The sequence below is a fragment of the Alligator mississippiensis genome, chromosome 12, assembly GCF_030867095.1.
Source record: "Alligator mississippiensis isolate rAllMis1 chromosome 12, rAllMis1, whole genome shotgun sequence".
Lineage (NCBI taxonomy): Eukaryota > Metazoa > Chordata > Crocodylia > Alligatoridae > Alligator > Alligator mississippiensis.
Window position 1 is genome coordinate 44,231,710 of NC_081835.1, and position 19,763 is coordinate 44,251,472.

Consider the following 19,763-nt stretch of genomic DNA (forward strand, 5'->3'; position numbering starts at 1 on the left):
GGGCTGATAGCAGGCAGGTACTGCCCGGGGGACACTGCCACTGTGGACAGAAGGTTCAGGGCCTGCCATGGCTCAGGCCCCCTGGCTATGGGAGAGGCGGGCAGGCTCTGTGGAAGTAAAAAAAAAAAAAAGTGATCAGGCCTCTCACTGCTTTTTTCCCCCCCTCAGCAGAGCCTGCCCGTGCAAGCTGCTGTTGGGTCATGCAGCCCCTGAGCTGCAGGGGGGCCTGGTCCTTCCCTCTGTGGCAGCAGCACCCCCCACGGCCACCCGGGCAAGGTGCTAGCTGTGCCGGTGCTGCCCCAGCTCACAGGCAGCACCTGCTGGGGAAGAGTTAGATCCGGCAGGTGCTACTTGTGAGCTGAGGCAGCACCTGTGCAGCTAGCACCCCACCTGGGTGGGCCCGGGGGCAGCTGCCACCAGACAGAAGGACCAGGCCCCCCACAGAGCACAGGGGCTGCACAACCCAGCAGCAGCTCGTGCAGGCAGTCTCTGCTGAGGGGGAGAAAGAAAAAGGCAATGAGAGACCTGATCCTCTTCTTTTTCTCCCCCCCTGTGGAGCCTGCCTTCCCCTCCTGCGGCTGGGGGGCGAGCTGCCAGAGGGCCCTGAGCTGCAGGGAGTCCTGAAACTTCCCTCCATGGTGGCAGCACCCCCCAGGGCCACCTGGGTGGGAGGTAGGGTGGCCATCAAGGTACCTCAAGAATAGAGGACAGTTGCATTTAGTGCACCCTCCACCATGAACATCGCGTGCCTCCTGAGACTGGGGGGGCATGGCAAACTCCTGCAGGCGGTGGTGTTGGCAGCAGGAGTGCAGCGGCAGCAAGTGGGGAGCTCCCACGGGCAGCTGTGGCGGTGTCAGCATGGGGGGGGTGGGAGGGGGGGGTGTTCCAAGCGGTGAAAAATAGAGGACATAAAGGTCCAGTTTCATATCAACAGAGGACCAGAAAACTGGACTGTCCACTATAAAACCAGAAAAATGGCTACCCCAGTGGGAGACTAATGAGCAGGTGCTGCCCCAGCTCTCAGGCAGGACCCAGCCCAATCCAAGGGTTCCCTGAGCCTGAGCTGGGGCAGCACCCACCCGCTAGTAACCTGCCTGGGTGGCCTCAGAAGGAAGGACTGGAGCCTTCTGCAGCTCTGGAGTGGCTCAGCCCACCGGCAGCTCGCCTCATGACTGCGGGAGACATGGGCTGGCTCCATGGAAAAAAAAAAAAAAAAGGATCGGTCCCCTCACTGCTTCTGCCTTCAGCCCACTTCTCATACAGCGGGGTGCTGAGCTGTCAAAGGCATTATGAGCTGACCAAATGGCGAACTGAACTCTTGCCAATTGGGCTCATTCTTTCTGCTTTTGCTTCCTTCTGCTACTCCATAAGCCTAATTCTACTGTTTGTTTCTATCAAAAATGTCAGTGGGTTGGCCAGCCAGGGAGAATCTTAGAGCAGCTTTTGGCCTCATGCCTTATTCTTGTCTTCTCCATGCACTTCTACTTCTTTCCCTATTTTTGTCCCTGGTCCAGGCTGCCTAATGGAATTTAGTTAGGCTACAAAAGGCCTCTCCTGAATACATGCCCCCATTTAGTGGTCATTTCATCCCCATTCCTCTCTGCAGATAGAAATCTAGTCCTTTCCTCTTACAGACAGCACAGAGAAGATCTCAGAAGCACACTTGGGTACAGCTATGACAGCCCTCAGCAATGCTCAGGGTGTTCACCCCTTGGCCTGTACAAAACTAAAGTAATGGTAGATATAATGCGAAGGCCACCTGGTTCTCAGACTGCTTTTCAGCAGAGAATTCAAAGTCCTGTTCAAAGGAGGTATCATTATCCCCATCTGACGGATGCCCAAGGTTACTCAGCAAGTCAGTGAAAGAACCAGGATGAGAACCTATGCCTCCCAAATCCCAGTCTTATCCATTAGGCAACACTACCTCAAAGACTAAAATGTCCAGAAGCACACATCTTGCTGGACAAAACAGAGACAGTGTGGAGGGGCATGGCAAGGTGCCCACTACTGCTGGGGAGCACTCAGGAGACACTGAGGATTTCTGACTTTGGGGGCATTTGTGAGATGGATAAGCACCTTGAGTGGACAGGAATCTTCCTGGGACAACCAGAGAGAAAAGAGGCCAACTCAATTTTGACAATGCAGTGACATTTTTTCTGGGGCTAGTTTCTTAAGGTCCTCCAGGATTGTTTGCAGGGAATAAGAAGGAATTCTGCATAAGGGAGGCAAAATCTGGCACTTGGTGCTGAGGAGGTCGGTCTCTTGGAATTTTTTTCAGAATTCATTTGCACTGAAAGGAAAACAATCTTTTCTTCCCTTTGCATTATTGTTATAATTTGAGAGCATTTTCAGGCAGAATACTTCAGATTCCTGCTGAGCTTTATCACTGCCATAATTACAAAGTCAAATGCAATCATTAAAACAACATTTTCCCTGCAACAGTCTAGATTACTCCTTCCCCCAATACCAACACCAATTGGCATTACTGTCAGGCATTGAAAAACAGGCGTGTGCGTGTATGTGTGTCAGCTATCGTCATCTAACACAAGACCTTGGATTGTACCCAGCCTGTCCCTCTCTGTATGCTGATCATACACATGACCTGTCTATTAAGCTGGCAAAAATGTAAACTCTCTGGGTAGCTCTCAATATGAGCTTGAAACCAAAGTGTTTAACCATTAGCTTGACCTTCACCTTCTGTCTTCTGACTGCTCTTATTACCTGTATGCACAGGCAGAGGCAATGCTGGAAACGAGCTCAAAATTACTTCATTCACTTTCATTAGGGCTGGCAGGCAATGGGGACAGAGAGATGAGGAGCAGGGCATCTGCGTATGAACTCACAGAAATGAACAGTGTGAACAGACACAGTTTGCTTTAAAAACTGTAGAGTGAGGGAAGGAGCAGGAGGAGGAGAATTAGAGAGAGAAAGGGAAAGAGAGGAAGGAAAGTTAAGGGAGGAGAGGGAAAATTAAGGAGACTGAGAGAAAACTTTGAAAGAATTTGAAGGTCCACTTATACTTTACAACCAGTGGGGTTACATGCAAGTAGAAAGACAGCGAAATCAGGCCATTTAAAAGGCCACCAGGCCTGAGAAGAGATGACTGGAGTTTACCTTGATGTTGTCCTGCCAGCGATGGGCTTTCTGGAACCTCTCAGCTGCATCAGCGAGATTCTGTAAATCATACAAGAGAGACAGGGTGAGCTCAGACAAGACATTGTCCTTTACAACAGGTGGAGGACTGGCTCATTCTGCCCCTGAACAGGTTTGGTTACACTGGTACCTGGGGACTTACACACAATGGAACCAAACCAGAGAAACCTCCAGAGTGAATAGGAAAAGTTTCTACTGCTTGAACTAGAAGTCAGACTCTTTAGCCACAGGCACACATCATCCTTTGTGAATCAGGCACAATGAAGGCTGTGTAACACACACGGTGGGTGAAAGAGCACGTTCAGCAGTGCAGCTGATAAGAGCCAAGGCAAAATGGGCACCTTGCTATGCCCTTCCACATGCACATCAAATTAACAAGCCCTGTGAGACTCCCCGCATTGGTTCTAGACTGGGAGGGTCTTTTACCCCTCTTTTGGTCCCCATTCTTAAACCACAGTGTAATTAGACTTTACAGAGGCTGTGAAAGGCATTCACCCCTGGTCCACAGAGATCCTGGAGAAGACAGGACAAGATGAGACCTTAAAGACTAAATCATTCAGCAGGTGAGAAAAACAAACCCCCCTGATTAACAACTGTCCTTGACTATACAGGTTAAACTGAAGTTGTGATTTTAAAACAGTTTCATTAAACAGGTGCGAAAGGCTATAATTTCAGATTAAAGCAGTTTTATTGCAGTTTATCTTAAATCAATTCTTTACTGACTTTGGCTATGCCAAAGAAAACCACTCTGAAACCAAAGCAAGTGTCTACACAGGGATTTCTACCAAGTTAAATCAATTGGTTTTAAGCCATCTGAGGATTTTGAGTCAGTGCTAGTACATGCCGATGAACTCAAGATTCCAGGGACCAGGAGTTTTTCTGGAACTGCCAGACTTTGTGTGCTGAACTACTGCTAGATCTGTGGGCCTACACGCTCTAGAAAAGAACAGGTCCCCTGGGAAAGCTTCTTTAATATGGCTGTCTGAAGGGTTAATGTTTTGCCTGGAGGTAATTAACCCTTGCACATTCCTCCAGACTATTTTTACACCTTGGGTGCACACTCTGAGGAGAGTCAGTTCAGCAGCACTGAGCCAGCCCGCAATGCACCAGCTATTTCTGAGAAGCTAGTGAATGGGGAGAGGAATCAGGTAAGATATCGCAGCAGCTCTGCCTTTAATTACTGACTGCAGTGGGAGGTTTCCAGGCTGAGATAGCATTTCAAGACAGCCTGACAAGGTCTAATCAAAGGATAGGTTAAGTGCAGACAGAAAAAAACTAGTTTATTTCTTTAAAATGTATGAGATTTTTGAAAGGGAAAAAAAATCTATCTCCAGTGACAGAGTAGAGATGTCACCACTAATAACTGTAGCAGCATCACTGGAAAGCAAACCATGGGCCATCACTTGGCAGAGTCAAGGGACCAAGTATGCTGTCTTTCCATATAGCTAGGTTACTCTGGGCAATGAGGCTGGCACCACTTGGAAAGTGAAAAGGTTGAGTAGGATCAAAAATTACTAATACAGTGATGAGCCATTCCTTCATTTACCTGAAGGGGACAGCATTTCATCTCCTCTTAGGAAGAATGGTGCCTACTTCAGGAAAGGGAATATTAGGATAACTGCTTCCCATAATCTATAGAAAGATAAGGCCAGAATTTCCAAAGGTGGCCAGTGATTCAGGGTGTTCAACTAGAGAAACAACAGGCTTGATTTTTTCCATGGGAGCTGCTGGTGTGGACTAGGAAAGAAACTACAGAAAAACAGGGGATTTTCTGCCTTCCCATGAAGCATCCTCCATTGATTGTACCCTCTCAAAAACAGTAACCCCCTTCTAGTGCTCCATTGCAGAAGAGATGGCAAGGCACATGGACCAGACTATTTTTTGTGGTCTGGGAGTACTTCAGTTCCTGTGGCGTTGAAATGCAGATTGGGGAAGTGGGTGGATCCACCAGGTGGGTGGATATGTGGTATTTCATACACTGTCCAGGAAGGGGTGAGTCTATAATGGAATAAAGGGTGTGCTCTAGTTGTTCTCAAAGTCACGCTAGGCTGAAATCATTTGATTTCCAGCAGTAGAAATAAAAGACCCCACCCATTATTCCAACAGTGCTCCCTTCACCCTGACACACCAGGGATCACTTGCCTTTCCCATTGCCATGACCCCTCCCCTGAGAATCGGGTAACTGTTGCACCTTCTACATCCTGCAAGCTGGCTAGTTTGCTTCACTCTCTTCTCCTAGATTGGTGGAATAGCCTTCCGAAGGCCCCAAGATTGGGTTCCTATCTTGATCAGCAAGTTGTCAAGGGAAGGGAGCAATGAACACAAGAGGTAGCTGTTGCCATTCATTTTATTGGTACATGCCCATTCCATAAATTTCACAGATTTCATAGATGTTTAGGGTCAGAAGGGATCTCAGTAGATCATCAAGTCCAAACCCCCTGCCCTTGGCAGGAAAGAGCACTGGGGTCAGATGACCCCAGCCAGGTGCTTGTCCAGTTTCCTCTTAAAGACCCCCAAGGTAGGGGAGAGCACCACCTCCCTTGGAAGCCCATTCCAGATTCTGGTAACCTGTGAAGAAGTGGCCATTGTTTTCAGTCACTCCAAGGGGCACCCTGGTAAACAGAGCATCTCCTCTCCCTTGCTGCCTCCCCCGATGAATTTGTAGATGGCCACAAGATCACCACTCAGCCTTCTCTTGCAGAGGCTGAAGAGATTCAGGTCCCTCAATCTCTCCTCATAGGGCCTTACCTGCAGGCCCCTAACCATACGAGTAGCCCTTCTTTGGACCCTCTCAAGGTTATCCACATCCTTCTTGAAGTGAGGAGCCTAAAACCAGATGTAGTACTCCAGCTGAGGCCTTACCAATGCCACATAAAGGGGAAGTATAACCTCCTTAGATTTGTTTGTGATGCATCTGCTAATGCATGACAGAGTGCAGTTAGCTTTACTTATCACTTCGTCACATTGACGACTCATGTTCATCTTGGGGTCTACTATGACTCCGAGATTTCATAGACATTAGGGCTGGAAGGGACCTAAGGAAGTCAGCTGGGTTCAAAGGATCTCAGCAAAATAAACATCCAAATGTTTCTTAAAGTCCAGAGCAGGTGCTTGCACCACCTCTGGAGGCAGTCTATTCCAGGCCTTGGCGGCTTGGACAACAAAGAAGTTTTTCCACATGCCCAGCCTGAAACGGTCTTGGAGGAGTTTGTCATTGGACCTTGTCATCCGTTGGGGCGCTCTGGTGAACAGGCGTTCCCCCAGATCCTGATGTACACCCCTTATATACTTAAAGGCAGCCACCAGGTGCCTGAGCCTGCGCTTTTCCAGGCTGAAGAATCCCATGGCTGTCAACACAGGGCCTGTTCTCCTGCCCTCTGATCATGCACGTGGCTCTCCTCTGGACTCTCTCAAGCTTCTCCACATCCTTTTTAAATTGTGGAGCCCAGAATTGGATGCAGTACTCCAGCTGCAGCCTCACCAAAGCAAAGTATAGCGGGCAGGAGGATGACATCCTGGGATTTGCTTGAGAAGCATCTATGGATGCAAGCCAGAGTTTTGCTCGCTTTACCAGGTGCGATATCGCATTGGTGGCTCATATTCATCTTGTGGTCAATCATCACCTTTCAGGCATGGTGATAGCCAGCGTATAAGTGTGCTGCGGGATTTTTTTCTGCAAGGTGGAGTACCTTGCATTTTTCAGTGTTGAACGCCATCAGGTTTTAGTCTGCCCATTTTCTGAGCCTGTCTAGGTCGGTTTCGATCACCAGCCTATCCTCAGGTGTGGATGCTTTACCCCAAAGTTTGGTGTCATTGGCAAACTTGGCCAGTCCACTTCTAACACCAATGTCTACATCATTAATAAAGATGTTAAAGAGTAAAGGCCCAAGGACGGAGCCTTGGCGGATCCCACTGGTCATGGTGCACCACAATGATTTACTTCTGTCTATTATCACTCTCTGGGTCCAACCTCAGAGCCAATTCCCCAGCCAATGGACTGTGAAGTAGCCAAGGCCACAGTTGGTCACTTTTTCCAGGAGGATATCATGGGACACCAGATTGAAGGCTTTTTTAAAGTCAAGATATATGACGTCAATTTCTTCTCCCTTGTCCAGGTGATATGTCACCTGGTCATAGAAGGAGATGAGATTGGTCAGGCAAGAAATGAGATTGGTCAGGCAAGAAAGATCCTTTTCTGCCACTGTGCTACTTAGAAGGCCATCCCCCAATCTGTATGTGTGTTGGTGATTCCTTCTCCCTAGGTGCAACACTTTGCACTTATCTTTGTTAAACTACATTTTATTCTGTTCTGTCCACTTTTGCAAGCTGTCCAAATCCACCTGAATCCATTCCCTGCCCACCCGTGTGTTTACTTTGCCCCATAATTTGGTGTCATCTGCAAATTTGGACAGAGTGCTTTCCACGCCCTCATCCAAGTCACTGATGAAGATATTGAACAGCACCGGTCCAAGGAGAGAACCTTGGGGGATCCCAGTGCCCACATCTTTCCAGGTCAATACCAACCCATCCACCACCATTCTCTGAGTGTCCCATACGCCAATTCACCACCCACCTGACTGCATAATCATCTATGCCACAGCCACTTAGTTTACTTATAAGAATGGGATGAGACACCATATCGAAGGCCTTTTTAAAATCCAAGTAGATGACATCTACCTCGACTCTTGCATCTAAGCATTTTGTGACCTGGTCATTTAAAAAAGAAATAAGGTTAGTCAGGCAGGATCTACCTGCTATGAATCCAATCTGGTTAATCTTCAGCATTATTTTTCCTGCTGGACTCCCACAAATGTGTTCCTTAATAATTTTGTAAAGGTTTTCCCAAGGACAGAGGTGAGACTAACCAGCCTATAGTTACCCGGATCCTCCTTCTTCCCTTTCTTGAAAATAGGGACCACATTGGCCCTTTTCCAATCGTCTGGAACCTGCCCTGAGCACCACGAGTGCTCTAACAGTCTTGCCAGTGGTTCTGCTATGACACTGGCTAATTCCCTCAGCACCCTTGGATGAAGGTCATCTGGGCCTGCTGACTTAAACATGTCCAGCCCCTCCAAGTGTCCTTTCACTAGGCTGGTGCTAACTGTTGGTGGGCAGATGTCCCTCTTGTGCCCGTCTATAATCCAACTGGGAAAATATGTCTTTATCCATGCTCAGGAATACAGATACGAAAAACTCACTGAAGAGCTCAGCTTGTCACTCCTATCTGTCACCAATTGCCCTAGTCTGTCCTGTAGGGGTCCTATGCTGCCCTGCACCTTCTTTTTGCTCCCTATATACCTAAAGAAGGACTTTTTGTTGTCTTTAATTTTTGATGCCAGCCTGAGTTCCTTTGCTGCTTTGGCCTTTCTAATTGCCTCATTGCAAGTGTGAGCCAAGTAGGTATACTCCTCCTTTGTGGTTACCCCCTGCTTCCACATTCTATATGCCTCTTTTTTCGCCCCTAGGCTTTCCTGGATTTCCCTATTCAGCCAAGAGGGTTTCTTGGCCCCTGGGCAACACTAACCTCTAGAATCAGCATCCCTATCATGTGAGCTCTTACAAAGAATGCCTTGGTGTCAGAGCTTCTTCACATGTGCTATGGCATGGCAGTGGAGATGGAGGAGAAAAAAAAGAAATGAAAGAAAAAAGTGAGGTAAATTGATTTGTATAATGAAAGTGCTGAGAAGTGGCTGTGGTCAGGTCTTTTAATTGAGCTGAAAGGCACAAACGTCAAAAGCCCAGAGGTTTCCAACAAGATCAATTCTGCACCACTAAGTAAATTAAAAGCAGAATGCAAAATAAATTACACAACCTCCCCCTCCCCGCTTCTAAGCTCTCTAACCCAGATCTGGAGCTGCATACCAGGAGTGCAGCTAGGAGGAGTTGTGTGGGACAGGATGGGTATTAAGACAAGCCTTGACCTTGAAGGGCCATAGGTCAGACAAAACAAACAAATGCATCTAGCTGTGCGTGGAGTGCAGTCCAAGTGCTTTGCAGTGTGGGCAATGGGCGCTTTCCAAGATTCCCTAATCAGGCAAAATTCCCACTGAGGCATAGGCTCTGGTACTTGTCTCTATCTGTTTTACAGCATCCCACATGATGAGAGAAATAGCTTAATCTGATATCCAATCAACCCAACCTGCTTCAGAGTCAGCATGTCATAATATTGGCTGGTCTGCAGCTATCCTCCTCTCAGCTGGTGCTCATGATGCTTCCCAGGTGAAAAGCACCCTAGGTTTCATCTTAGGTGCATTATGTGCATCACAGCAGCCTTGTAAAATCAGACACAACCCACTGGCTCCCACAACAGCTGTTGGCTTTACAAGAGTTTTCAGAGAATATGCACCATGTCACAGATATCAAAACTCAGATCCAGGGACTAAGTGGCTAATCTGTAAGCAGGTTAATTAGCCATGAGGCTACCTAACGACACACATCCCAGTGAAGCTCTTTTGCAAGTTAACAGTTCTTAGTGAGACACAGCAAGGCAAGGACATCCTTTATTGCAAGCCCTGCTACACTCTGAAGTCCTGAATCTGTTTTTTGCTCAGGCAATAATGTCACTGATTTGTCCCAACGATAACAGACTCAACTTCTACAGTGTCTAGGACAGGGGTGGGTCAAATCTGGCCTGCCAAGCACTTCCATCCAGCCCATGGTGCCCACCAACAAATTTAGCTCCGCCCAGCCGTTCTGCCCAGGAGGATGGGAGCAAGGCACCCATGTGTACACAAAGCCCCAAACGTACCCTACTGCCTTGTTCCCAGCCTCGTGGGCAGAAGGGCCTGGCCAGCCCGTGTGCAGCTTCCAGGTGGGGCTGCTGCTGCAGCTGTAGTTCCTGGGGATCTGCTCCACTTCCCCAGTCTCCTGCTGACTCCGGGCAACAGGTAGGGAAGCAGCAGGGGTAGGGCTATAGCTGAGTGGAAGCACGGAGCATGGGGTTGGCAGCAGCGTGGACCTCCACCCAGTGGGGCTGCAGCAGCACAGAGCTCAGGCAGGCAATGTGTGGGTGTGAGGGAGGGTGGGGGGATCCCTCCCACACTCCCCCTGTAGCATCCAGCCCCGGCAGGTGGTGGCAGTAGCAGCAGGCAGGGTGCTCAGGGCGCAGGTGCCCAGTGGGGTGCAGCTCCAGCCAGCACTGCACATCGCAGCAAGAGGCACAATCTCCCCCTGGCCATTCGTATTGCTGGTGCTCCCTGCCACTCATGAGCAGCCCCTGCACTCACACAGAACGGGAGGCAAGCCCCAGTGCTGGAGCCGGCTGCCTTCCCTGCTGGGGCTGCTCAGCACAGGAGAGAAGCTCCATGCGCTGGAGCCAGCTGCCTTCCCTGCCCCCCAAGGAAAGGCACCTGGGGCTTCCCTCCCCTGCTGTGCAGCTCCGGCAGGGAAGGCAGCCAGCTCCAGAGGCTTCTCTTCTGTGCTGCGCAGCCCTGGCAGGGAAGGCAGCTGGCTCCAGCACATGGGGCTTCTCTCCCGTGCTGTGGGGGTGCAGGAGCTGCCCACGAGTGGCAGGGAGCACCAGTGATACAAACAGCCTGAGGAAGGTTGCACCTCCTGCAGCAATGTGCAGCGCTGGCTGGAGCTGTGCCCCGCCAGGTGCCTGTGCCCTGAGTGCCCTGCCTGCTCCTGCACCATGGGGGGAGTGTAGGGGGGTTCCCACAACCCCCCACATATACACAATCCCCTCACATACCCCATGCCCCCACACACAGAGCCACATCTCCTCACAAACCCTCCCACAGACACCCCCACATCCAACACACACATACCCCCACATCCTACCACTGGCAACACGTAGAGGGTGCACACGTGTGTACATTTACCCCCTGAGCTTGGTGGCGCACCCCCTGCAAAAAGGCACCACCAACACTACAGGCAGCATCTGCAGGCAGTCCCCAATCGCCACCTCCCTTGCTGGTGCAGGCAGTCCCCAATTGCTGCTGGCTGCCACTGCTGGCATCTATGGGTGGTTGCTGACCGCTGGTTGCCCTCCCCGCCCCCTCCCCCCGCTGACAGTGTTGTGGCTGCCAGCGCTGCTGCCACCTGTGGGAGCTCGCCATGCCCCCCTAGCCTCTGAGGGCACACGACATTCATGTACCCCACCACACACACCCACCACATACCCACACCCACAATATACAAAACTAAGAATTTTATTTTTGAGTTATTATGCAGTCACTCCTATATATACTATTGAAACACATATGACAAAAATATTTTTGTAATAAAATTAAAATATGCTATAGTAGATGTTTGACTTGTAGTGTATGATATGGGTTTTTTTCTGGTTCTAAGATGGCAACCCCCCCCCCCCCCCCCCCCCCCGCGCGGAGTATTTCTGGGGGGCAAGGAATGGGACATCCAGTGGCAAAAGTCAGGGGTTATGGGTGGGACTTCCCATCCCAATATGGCAACAAGGGGGCGTGACAACTGTCAAGGGGTGAGACTACCCACGCAGCCTTCGACAGCTCACCAAGACTCGTTAAGTGGCCCTCCACCAAAAATAATTGCCCATCCCTTGTCTAGGATCCCAGCCTAGACTGTATATAGAGAAATGATGTAGTCATCTCTGGGGCAGATATGGCACATGTCCTACTGTATCCTGCTATGCCACTGAGGCTTTACAATGAGCAGAACATGAAAATTGTTGCAGGATCTCTAACCAAGAGGTAAGGCATTTTGGCTGCTTCTGCTATAATTTGTATGTTCTTTGAAAAAATATATAAACAAACAAATACTGCTGAAGACCCTAAAAATAAAGGAAAAGCAAATTACATAACACAGCCAGCAAAATCCCACAATGAAAACTAGAAAGTTCCTGAAATAACTAGAGTGAATTAACAACTGTTTCAAATTTAAGTCCAAGGAAAGTGATAAGATCATTGCATTAATAATTCATCATATTAATAAGCAAAATAAGCTGCATTCACATTCACAGTGGTCAGACTGATAGCACTGGTACTGAATACATTTGTCAGTGCCTCTTTACATGCCTCATCAGTGACTATTTCAAATCTGATCACTAACCACGCACGGCTAATTGTGTCCTTAGTTACATCCTGACACCCATGCTGACTTGTGTGGGAGTTCTGCACAAGAATCCTGATGGGAAATCTGAGCCTTGATTATGGTTCTTCCCATTTTGCACGTTCAGTTTAAAGACACGGGAAAGGGGGCTGTTGACAAACCTTTAGCTTGATTCAAGACGCTTAGTGACTGATTTGGAAATGTTGTGACTGCTCATACAAAAGAGCCAAAGAACTGTGACCCAAAATCATTTCCCTTGTGGGGAGTCAAACAATAGGTGCATGTGTGACTCTTTGCTATTACATGCCCAATCATTTTCCTTCCACGCTTAATTGCTATCTAAATCGCACTATGTCAAAACCAAATAAGATGACTATGAATTCTCTGGACCGGGAAGATTTCTTCAGAGTGTATCAAGCAAGGGTGGACTCACTGGCTTGGAGCTATTCCCAAGTTATTTCAAATTTCAGCGTCCAGCAAGTAGGTTGGAAATTTTCAGTGGGGAAACAATTTTCTCCAGACAGATCTGAAAAGCATCTGAAATACATGTCAGAAATAAAGAGAAATTGCTTCTTGTAGAAAGATGAATAATCTCACTAGCAGCAGCTGAACTCAAAGAGACCATTAGAGGATGGCAGGGCTCTTTCAGGAGAAAAAAAACCAAACAAATCTCAGTCCAATTTTAAGTCAATGGGAGTTTGTTTTCCCATTGCCTTGAGTAGGACCAGGACTCAGAACATCTTTGTGCAAACATCAGTGCCTTGGTGCTCAGTGGCGGGTACTAATATAGGAATGGGGTAGAAAGAGAAACACATGACTTGTGCCTTAGGCCCCCTCTACACATGCAGGTAAAGGTGCAATGGGATCTAATTGTGCGATTTACACAATTGCACCTCCTGCCATGTCACACATGCATGGCAGGAGGCATGACTGTGGGATCATGAATTAGATCCCTTTGCACCATATCACTGGTGCAGAGGGAGTCCGATCCCAGGCTCCCCCTGTACTGGCAAGAAGCCAGCTCCTGTGGCTGGAAGCCCCACACACCCCAGCTGAGAAGTTCCTAGCTGCGGGGATGCCCCACGCAACCTCGGGACTGGAGGATCCCCACTGCAGCAAACTCCTGGGGATATCTGGGGATGCGTGAACCCTTGGACCCTGGGAATAGTGGCTGCCCTGATTCCTAGGGCTCAGGGATACATGAAAACCCTGGACCCTGGGGACCATGGCCACCACAATCACTAGGGCTCACGGATGCAGGAAACTCCTGGACCCTGGGGATTGCAGCTGCCATGACCCCTGGCCTCAGGGGTGCATGAAATCCCTTAACCCTGGGGATTGCAGCTGCCACAGACTCTAGAGCTTGGGGGTTTTACACTGGGCACAGTGCACCCCTGTGGCTGAAAGCCTTGTTAGCTGACAGGACTGAGCCACAGGGGGGACCCTGCTACACGTGCAAATTCAACTTGATAGCAACCAACTATAAGGTTAGTGCACATTTTTGAGGTCTAACTTTATAGCTGCGTGGAGCTTTTAATATCTGATAGCTACTCTGCACATGTAGCTGGTCTCCAGGGCTAGGGACAGAAATTACACATAAACCAGTATAAGTAATCAGAAACTGGTCTAAGACTGTAACAGAATAGAAGCTCAGGCACATAAACCAGTTTCAAAATGGCTGAAACTGGTATAAGATAAACCTGGTTGAATGTAGTATCAGACTTAACTGAATTGGGTCAAACCAGTTTATGAAACTTCTGTCTCAGACCTCTTCCTGGTTCATGTTAAATCACAGTCCCCCAGCATCCCAGCATGCTTTCCAGCCCCGGACTGGGCTGTGCTATCTGCTCCAGAGAGCAGGGCTGGCTCCACCCCTCTGCTCCCTAGCTGGAGCAGTGAGAGCTGACTGACAAGGGGGTGGGGGAAGCAAGCCCAGCTGGGGATGCAGCCTCACCTACAGGGGGGGGACTGCCCTCCCAAGGCAAGTCCCAGCTGGGGACTGGGGTCAGGAAGGGGGGCTAAACACCTTTTCCCCCACTCAAACTTAGTGCTGGCTGCAACTGTGGACTACAAATCCCAGAGGCACCTGGAAGCAGGAAGAAGTGATAACTAATGAGCAACCCTGTAGCATCTGGTTGTTGTAATTCTGGACTGCAAATTCCAGAGACCTCGGGGGCAGCAGAATGAGAAAATGAACACACCGCCAGAAAGCCGTGCTCTAGTGCCCCTGGCTTCTGGCCTGAGCCACTGCAGGCATGTGGCTGCATTTCCAGAGTCAAAAGTGAATGTCTGTTCACTTGCTTATCAAATCAGTCCATGCAGAATAGACTAACCTGTGAAGATTGAACTGATTCAGCGTCTGGCTTTTTGACTGCCTGTACTTAGTCCAGGTAACTGCACAATTAACCAGTTAATTGCATGATATCTGTAATGTGTAGAGGGGGCCTTAGAAATGCTCAGGTCAGTACAGATATACACACACAATGGACATATCTCTATGCTTCTGCAGTGCTCTTAGGGAGGGACATGCCTGTTTCCACATGCCACACACAAGAATGAAGCAGTTAAGTCACACTGGCAGTAGTTCTTTCAGTTGTTTTAATGCACACTAGAGAGAAAGGCCTCAAGAATGGCTGTGCAGATGTCCCAAAAAGTAGCCTTACTGCAATAGTTCTCAAGTTTTCAGTCAAGGCACCCCACTCCAACTTTTTTGAATCTGGAAACACACTGACTGAGAACTACAACATTTCCAATGGTGGTTCTGAACTGAATCATGCCACCACCACCATCAAGTAAAAGTGCCTCACACACCCACTGTACAGAGACTGGGAAGGGCTGCAGCACTGTGCACTCTTCTGCCTCATTTGGGTTCTCTGATATAACTCTGAAGTAGGCAGGAGAGCCAGTTCATGCTACAGCCCTTCCAAGAGCACAGGCCAACAAGACTTAATGTTGAAGCACCCCTGAAGGGGGCTCATGACCTGTCATGGTGCCACATCCCCCTCAGTTGAGAAACACTGCCTTACTGCCACATTCCCAGTAGTCAGGGGAAGGGTGTTGACATATCCCATACTGCGCGTAGCAAAGAGGAGTATGATGGAGAACCAGTGACACTTTATGAATGGGGCAACAAGAAAATGTTTCAATGTCTTGCCTCAAGATAATTTTGTTATACCGAGAAAAGAAACAGGTTTCACCAAAATGTCAAACCAAGCCAGTGAGATAGACATTTCAGCTTGCAAGTCAGCAGGTAACCAGTTACCAACACTGAGCCCATCACTATGAGCCATTTTATTCCTCTACCTTCCCCCACTGCTCTCCCAAAACATTTTTCCTGCATCATCTCAATTGGTCGTGGCAGTGAGTATATACTGCTGCTAAGTCACAGTCATGAGAGATCCAAATTGAGGGACACCAGACAGGACTTTCTGAGAAAGCCAAGCAGGTTAAAACATCATAAATCGCTTGCTTGTTTGTTTTTAAAGAAATTCAGCCAGTGTGTTTATACCATGCATCAAGTCCTGATTCAGAAATAATGTAACAGGCTGCAAATGTCATTTTTACCAATGCAAACCCAAACTGATCAAAGCAAGGTGATCACAGTGATGCACCAGTGCAGTAATTTTAATACCCTGCCGTTATGAATTCCTCTGACACTCCCACAAGCTGATGGGATATGTAGAATGATTCAGCAGTTGTTAATGGATGTGGCACATAAAGCACGATAGAGAACGGTTAGTGATTATTGTTCTGAGAGGCTGAATAGACTGGGAGATGAGGTGAATCGTATCAACCCCATCCCCCGCAAGCAAACAACAAGGGAGGAAAACTCAGCAAGAGGATAAGAGCTCTTTTTCTGCATCCCATCTACTCTCTCTTCATTCATTCATTACTCCCCCTCTTGACCAGGCTGTGCTTTTGCAGCCTCAGAAAGGGTGTGCAAGGGAGCACACCATCCGGACCATCACAGAAGGAATACTGCTTGTAAAATAAAAAAAGTTTCATGGTGCACAAGGGTGCTTCCTTGAAAAGGGTGCAGCATACCCTTTCCTTAAAGGCTATGCTTATGCACATAGCTAGGGCTAACCCCAAGGTGACATACAATGCTCTTCTGCTTGTAAACACCTGAGTTTGATCCCCAATAGCCATCCAGCTTGACCCTAGAAGCCCTTCTGAACTTTCAGGTATAAGGTAAACTCCACCTCCTTTATCTCCTTGCCTGCCTCTTCCTGACATGTGTTAGTAACTCCCCTGGTAAGGCAAACCTTCAATTCAGAAAGTCCTCCAGTAGTAATCCCAGAGGTTCTTGATCTTTGGCCCTTTTGTAGCCCATCTCCTACCTCTAGGGCCTGTAATTAGAGCCAACCACAAGAGAGAGAAGACAGCATACTGATTCCTTGAGGAACAGGAAGCACTAGGATAGACAACTGTGGCGCAGGCCATGTGATGGAAGAGGTGCAGGCCACATGGCTTGAACTGGAATGAAAGCCGCCACAAAATTAATCCAGTTATCAGTGTGGGCATACCCTGAGTGTGAGGGCATGTGGAACAGGAATAGATCGAAGTGGCTTGCCCTGTCCACCACTCTGCTGGGGGAGCACAAGCCCTGATATCCAGTACACCAGCCAGAGGCTGCCTTCACATGAGCAGCAAGTTAGTTAGGAGTCTCCCGGTACTCACTCCTTCGCACACCTGTAGCCATGAACTGTCCCTATGCACCTCTACATGCTACCTTCTTTTTCTAAAACAATAGGTTCTTCTCTTAGCACAAGCAATGGGGAACATGTTTGGGAGATACAAGCCAACCGGAATCCCAAAGGCAGCAGGCAAAATGGAGTCCTGGGTCGGCAGCCTTACACAGGCCAATCCCTCCACCTCGCCCAGAAGAGTGAAAGCAACTGTTCTTCCCCTGCATGTGTAAAGGCAGTACCATAACTGAGGAGGGGTAACGAGAGCACCATCTTTTGGTGGGGAGAGTGTAAGAAACAGCTGTTGTCACAGTAGCAGCTGATCACACCACCACCATCAACAATGTAACAGCTGGGGCTGCGCCAGGTGCCTTGTGCTACCCCATGTGCAGAACTGTATTCCCATGCATCTGTGTAAAGGCCCAACTTTTTAATATATACATCATCCATGATTGTCCTTTTCCTCTAGTCCCGATTGCCTTTTCCTCTAGACCAATACGGCTACAATCAGGATACCTACATCATCCGTGCCCATCCTGGGTAGTTCTTTATACTCTGTGAGGTCATATACTGTATTCTGCAAAATGCCATGCTTGCTAGTGAAACACTGCATTGGTGGTGCACAGAAATATCACAGGACTCTTAGTCGAGATCCAGCTGGAGAATTCCTAAGGTCCATCCCATCCAGTATATATGGTCCCTACCCAATGGCCAGGACTACACCCTTCATCTCCCACTCCTGGGATGCAAAAAACCAACAGCATGTGATGTGGGCTAATCTGCCCTCCCCATGAAGGCCGCAGCCCTACCTCTATTAGTCAAAAACTGGTCTAACAGCATGAGATTTTGTATCCCTTTTCTAAACCATCTCTTTTAATTCTGGATGTTCTTGTTATAGATAAAATCAACATGCAGCAATGCACAGTAGGTTATTGCATGATCAAGACAGACCTCCTGCAATTAATTCCCAAATCTGGAAGTTTTGCCACTAACTTCAGTGTGGCCAGGATTTCTCCCCTGTTTCAAACCCAGTTATGGTGACACCTACAGGGACACCACAAGACAAGGGTGAGACGCTGGAAATTGGCTTTCAGTACCATCTCTGCCACTGGCCTGATGAGTGACCATGGGTGCAAGCCCCTTCTCCTCTGTCTCATTTAATCCATCTGTAAAATGGAGATACAGATTCTTACTGCTTTGCAGTGTTTTGAGATCAATGTGTGAAAAGTGCTAAACAACAAGACTCTGTTAACAGTATTTGGAATGTGTAGGCACTTTAAAGTAAGGCAATGAATGACATCATAAATCTTACACTACCTGCATAAGAAACTTAGTTTATTCTTATCAAGACTACATTCTTATAAAGAAATACATATTTCATCACCATATCATTTCCATTATCAACTTGCACACAGTTCTTCTTTTAATGTTTTATTTTTATCTTGACTTCAGGATCTAAATAGTTTCTTTCAAGGGATGTTGTTAAAGGGGAAAGAGCAGTTAATATATTTATCAACTGACTGTAGAATTTTGAAGTAAATACTTATAATTCTTTTTCTGGTATAATAGAATTGTAAACAATAAGCAGGAAAGCTTGTACCTCAATTTTTAGTATAATACTGCATGTGGACTAGCAGGTAGGGCTGCTATGTGTGTGTCTGTGCATGTGTGTAGTGGTTTCCCCCCTCCCTCCATGCACACACAAATATATACATCTGGATTGGCTTGAATAAAGTAAATTGCAGAACCAGGGACATAGCTCTTATGTTTCGTTTTCCAAAAGATTTTGTGCAATGTTTATATTTTGAGATTGCTGATTAAAGGGGAACATTTATTCTGAGTCACAGTTAAGGCTGTAGTGATGAAATATGCATTTCTCTATGCTTGATAAGAATATGTTTGTTTATTATAGGGCTGGCATAAGATTTATGGATATCTTTAACTATTCATTGCCTTGCTTTAAGTGCCTAGGTTTTGCAAATGATGCAATAAGTGACTAGTAGAGCTTGTCAAACTTTTCTCAATGGAACTCTTTTTTCATAAGAAAATACTGAGTCAAAGTCAATTTTGTTTAGAAACATCCCAAAAGCATTATTTTGATAAACAAATCGCTTCAATTCTTTATCTCAAAATGTTTTTATATTTCAAAACATATTTCGTATTATCTTTTGATACTGTATTGTACCAGTGAATTGTCCAACAAGAATGATGGGGGGGGGGGGGGGTGAGGACAGAGCGCTGCCACCCACCACCCCACCCGCCTCCCAGGAGCAGGGGATGGAGGGGGAATCTTGCACACGGTGGCCACCACTCACCACCCCACACTGCCACTGCTACACATCCAGCCATACACCCCCCTCCCCCCCATCCGGCTCTGCACCCCTGCCACTGCTGTTCCGCATCCAGCCCCACACCACCACCCCCTCCCCTCCCCCATGTCCACCTGGCCCACTCTGCTGAAACCATGCCCTGCCCGTCACTCTTGACGGGCATTCTTGACACAGCACGGGCTTGAGCCACCCCCGCCAAGAGCGTTACAGACACACGGACAGATGGACTCAGCCCTTCATAGATACAGAATGATATTTTAAAAGCAGGATTTAAAACAAAAGTCAAAATTGAAAAAAAATGATTATACTGAAATAATACTTTTCAACAAACATGAAAGACTATTTCAGAAATTTTAATTTGGGGAAATTTCAACCTGGATCTCCTGGTGTCAAAAAAACCCGCAGCCCTGCAATTAGCAGTGCAGCACATGGGTGTACATATGCTGCATGTGGTTTGCAGCGCCTCAAATGGCTTTGAGGTGCCACAAACAGCACGTGTGTGCTCGTCGGGATGTGCCCTTAGATACTTTTTCTCATTGTAAAATTCAGCAAATTAAGTGTCCCA

The 19,763-nt window shown here is 47.8% G+C and overlaps 1 protein-coding gene across 4 annotated transcripts in view; it reads right to left on the reverse strand.

Moving 5' to 3' along the window:
• The window catches only part of CACNA2D2 (calcium voltage-gated channel auxiliary subunit alpha2delta 2), a 736,608-nt gene that overhangs the window by 326,248 nt on the left and 390,597 nt on the right, over nt 1–19,763 (reverse strand). For all 4 annotated transcript variants that reach the window (XM_059716173.1, XM_059716174.1, XM_059716176.1 and 1 more), the window contains exon 4: nt 3,115–3,174. In XM_059716173.1, coding sequence (XP_059572156.1) covers nt 3,115–3,174 — 60 coding nt within the window. The remainder of the gene's footprint in view (nt 1–3,114; nt 3,175–19,763) is intronic.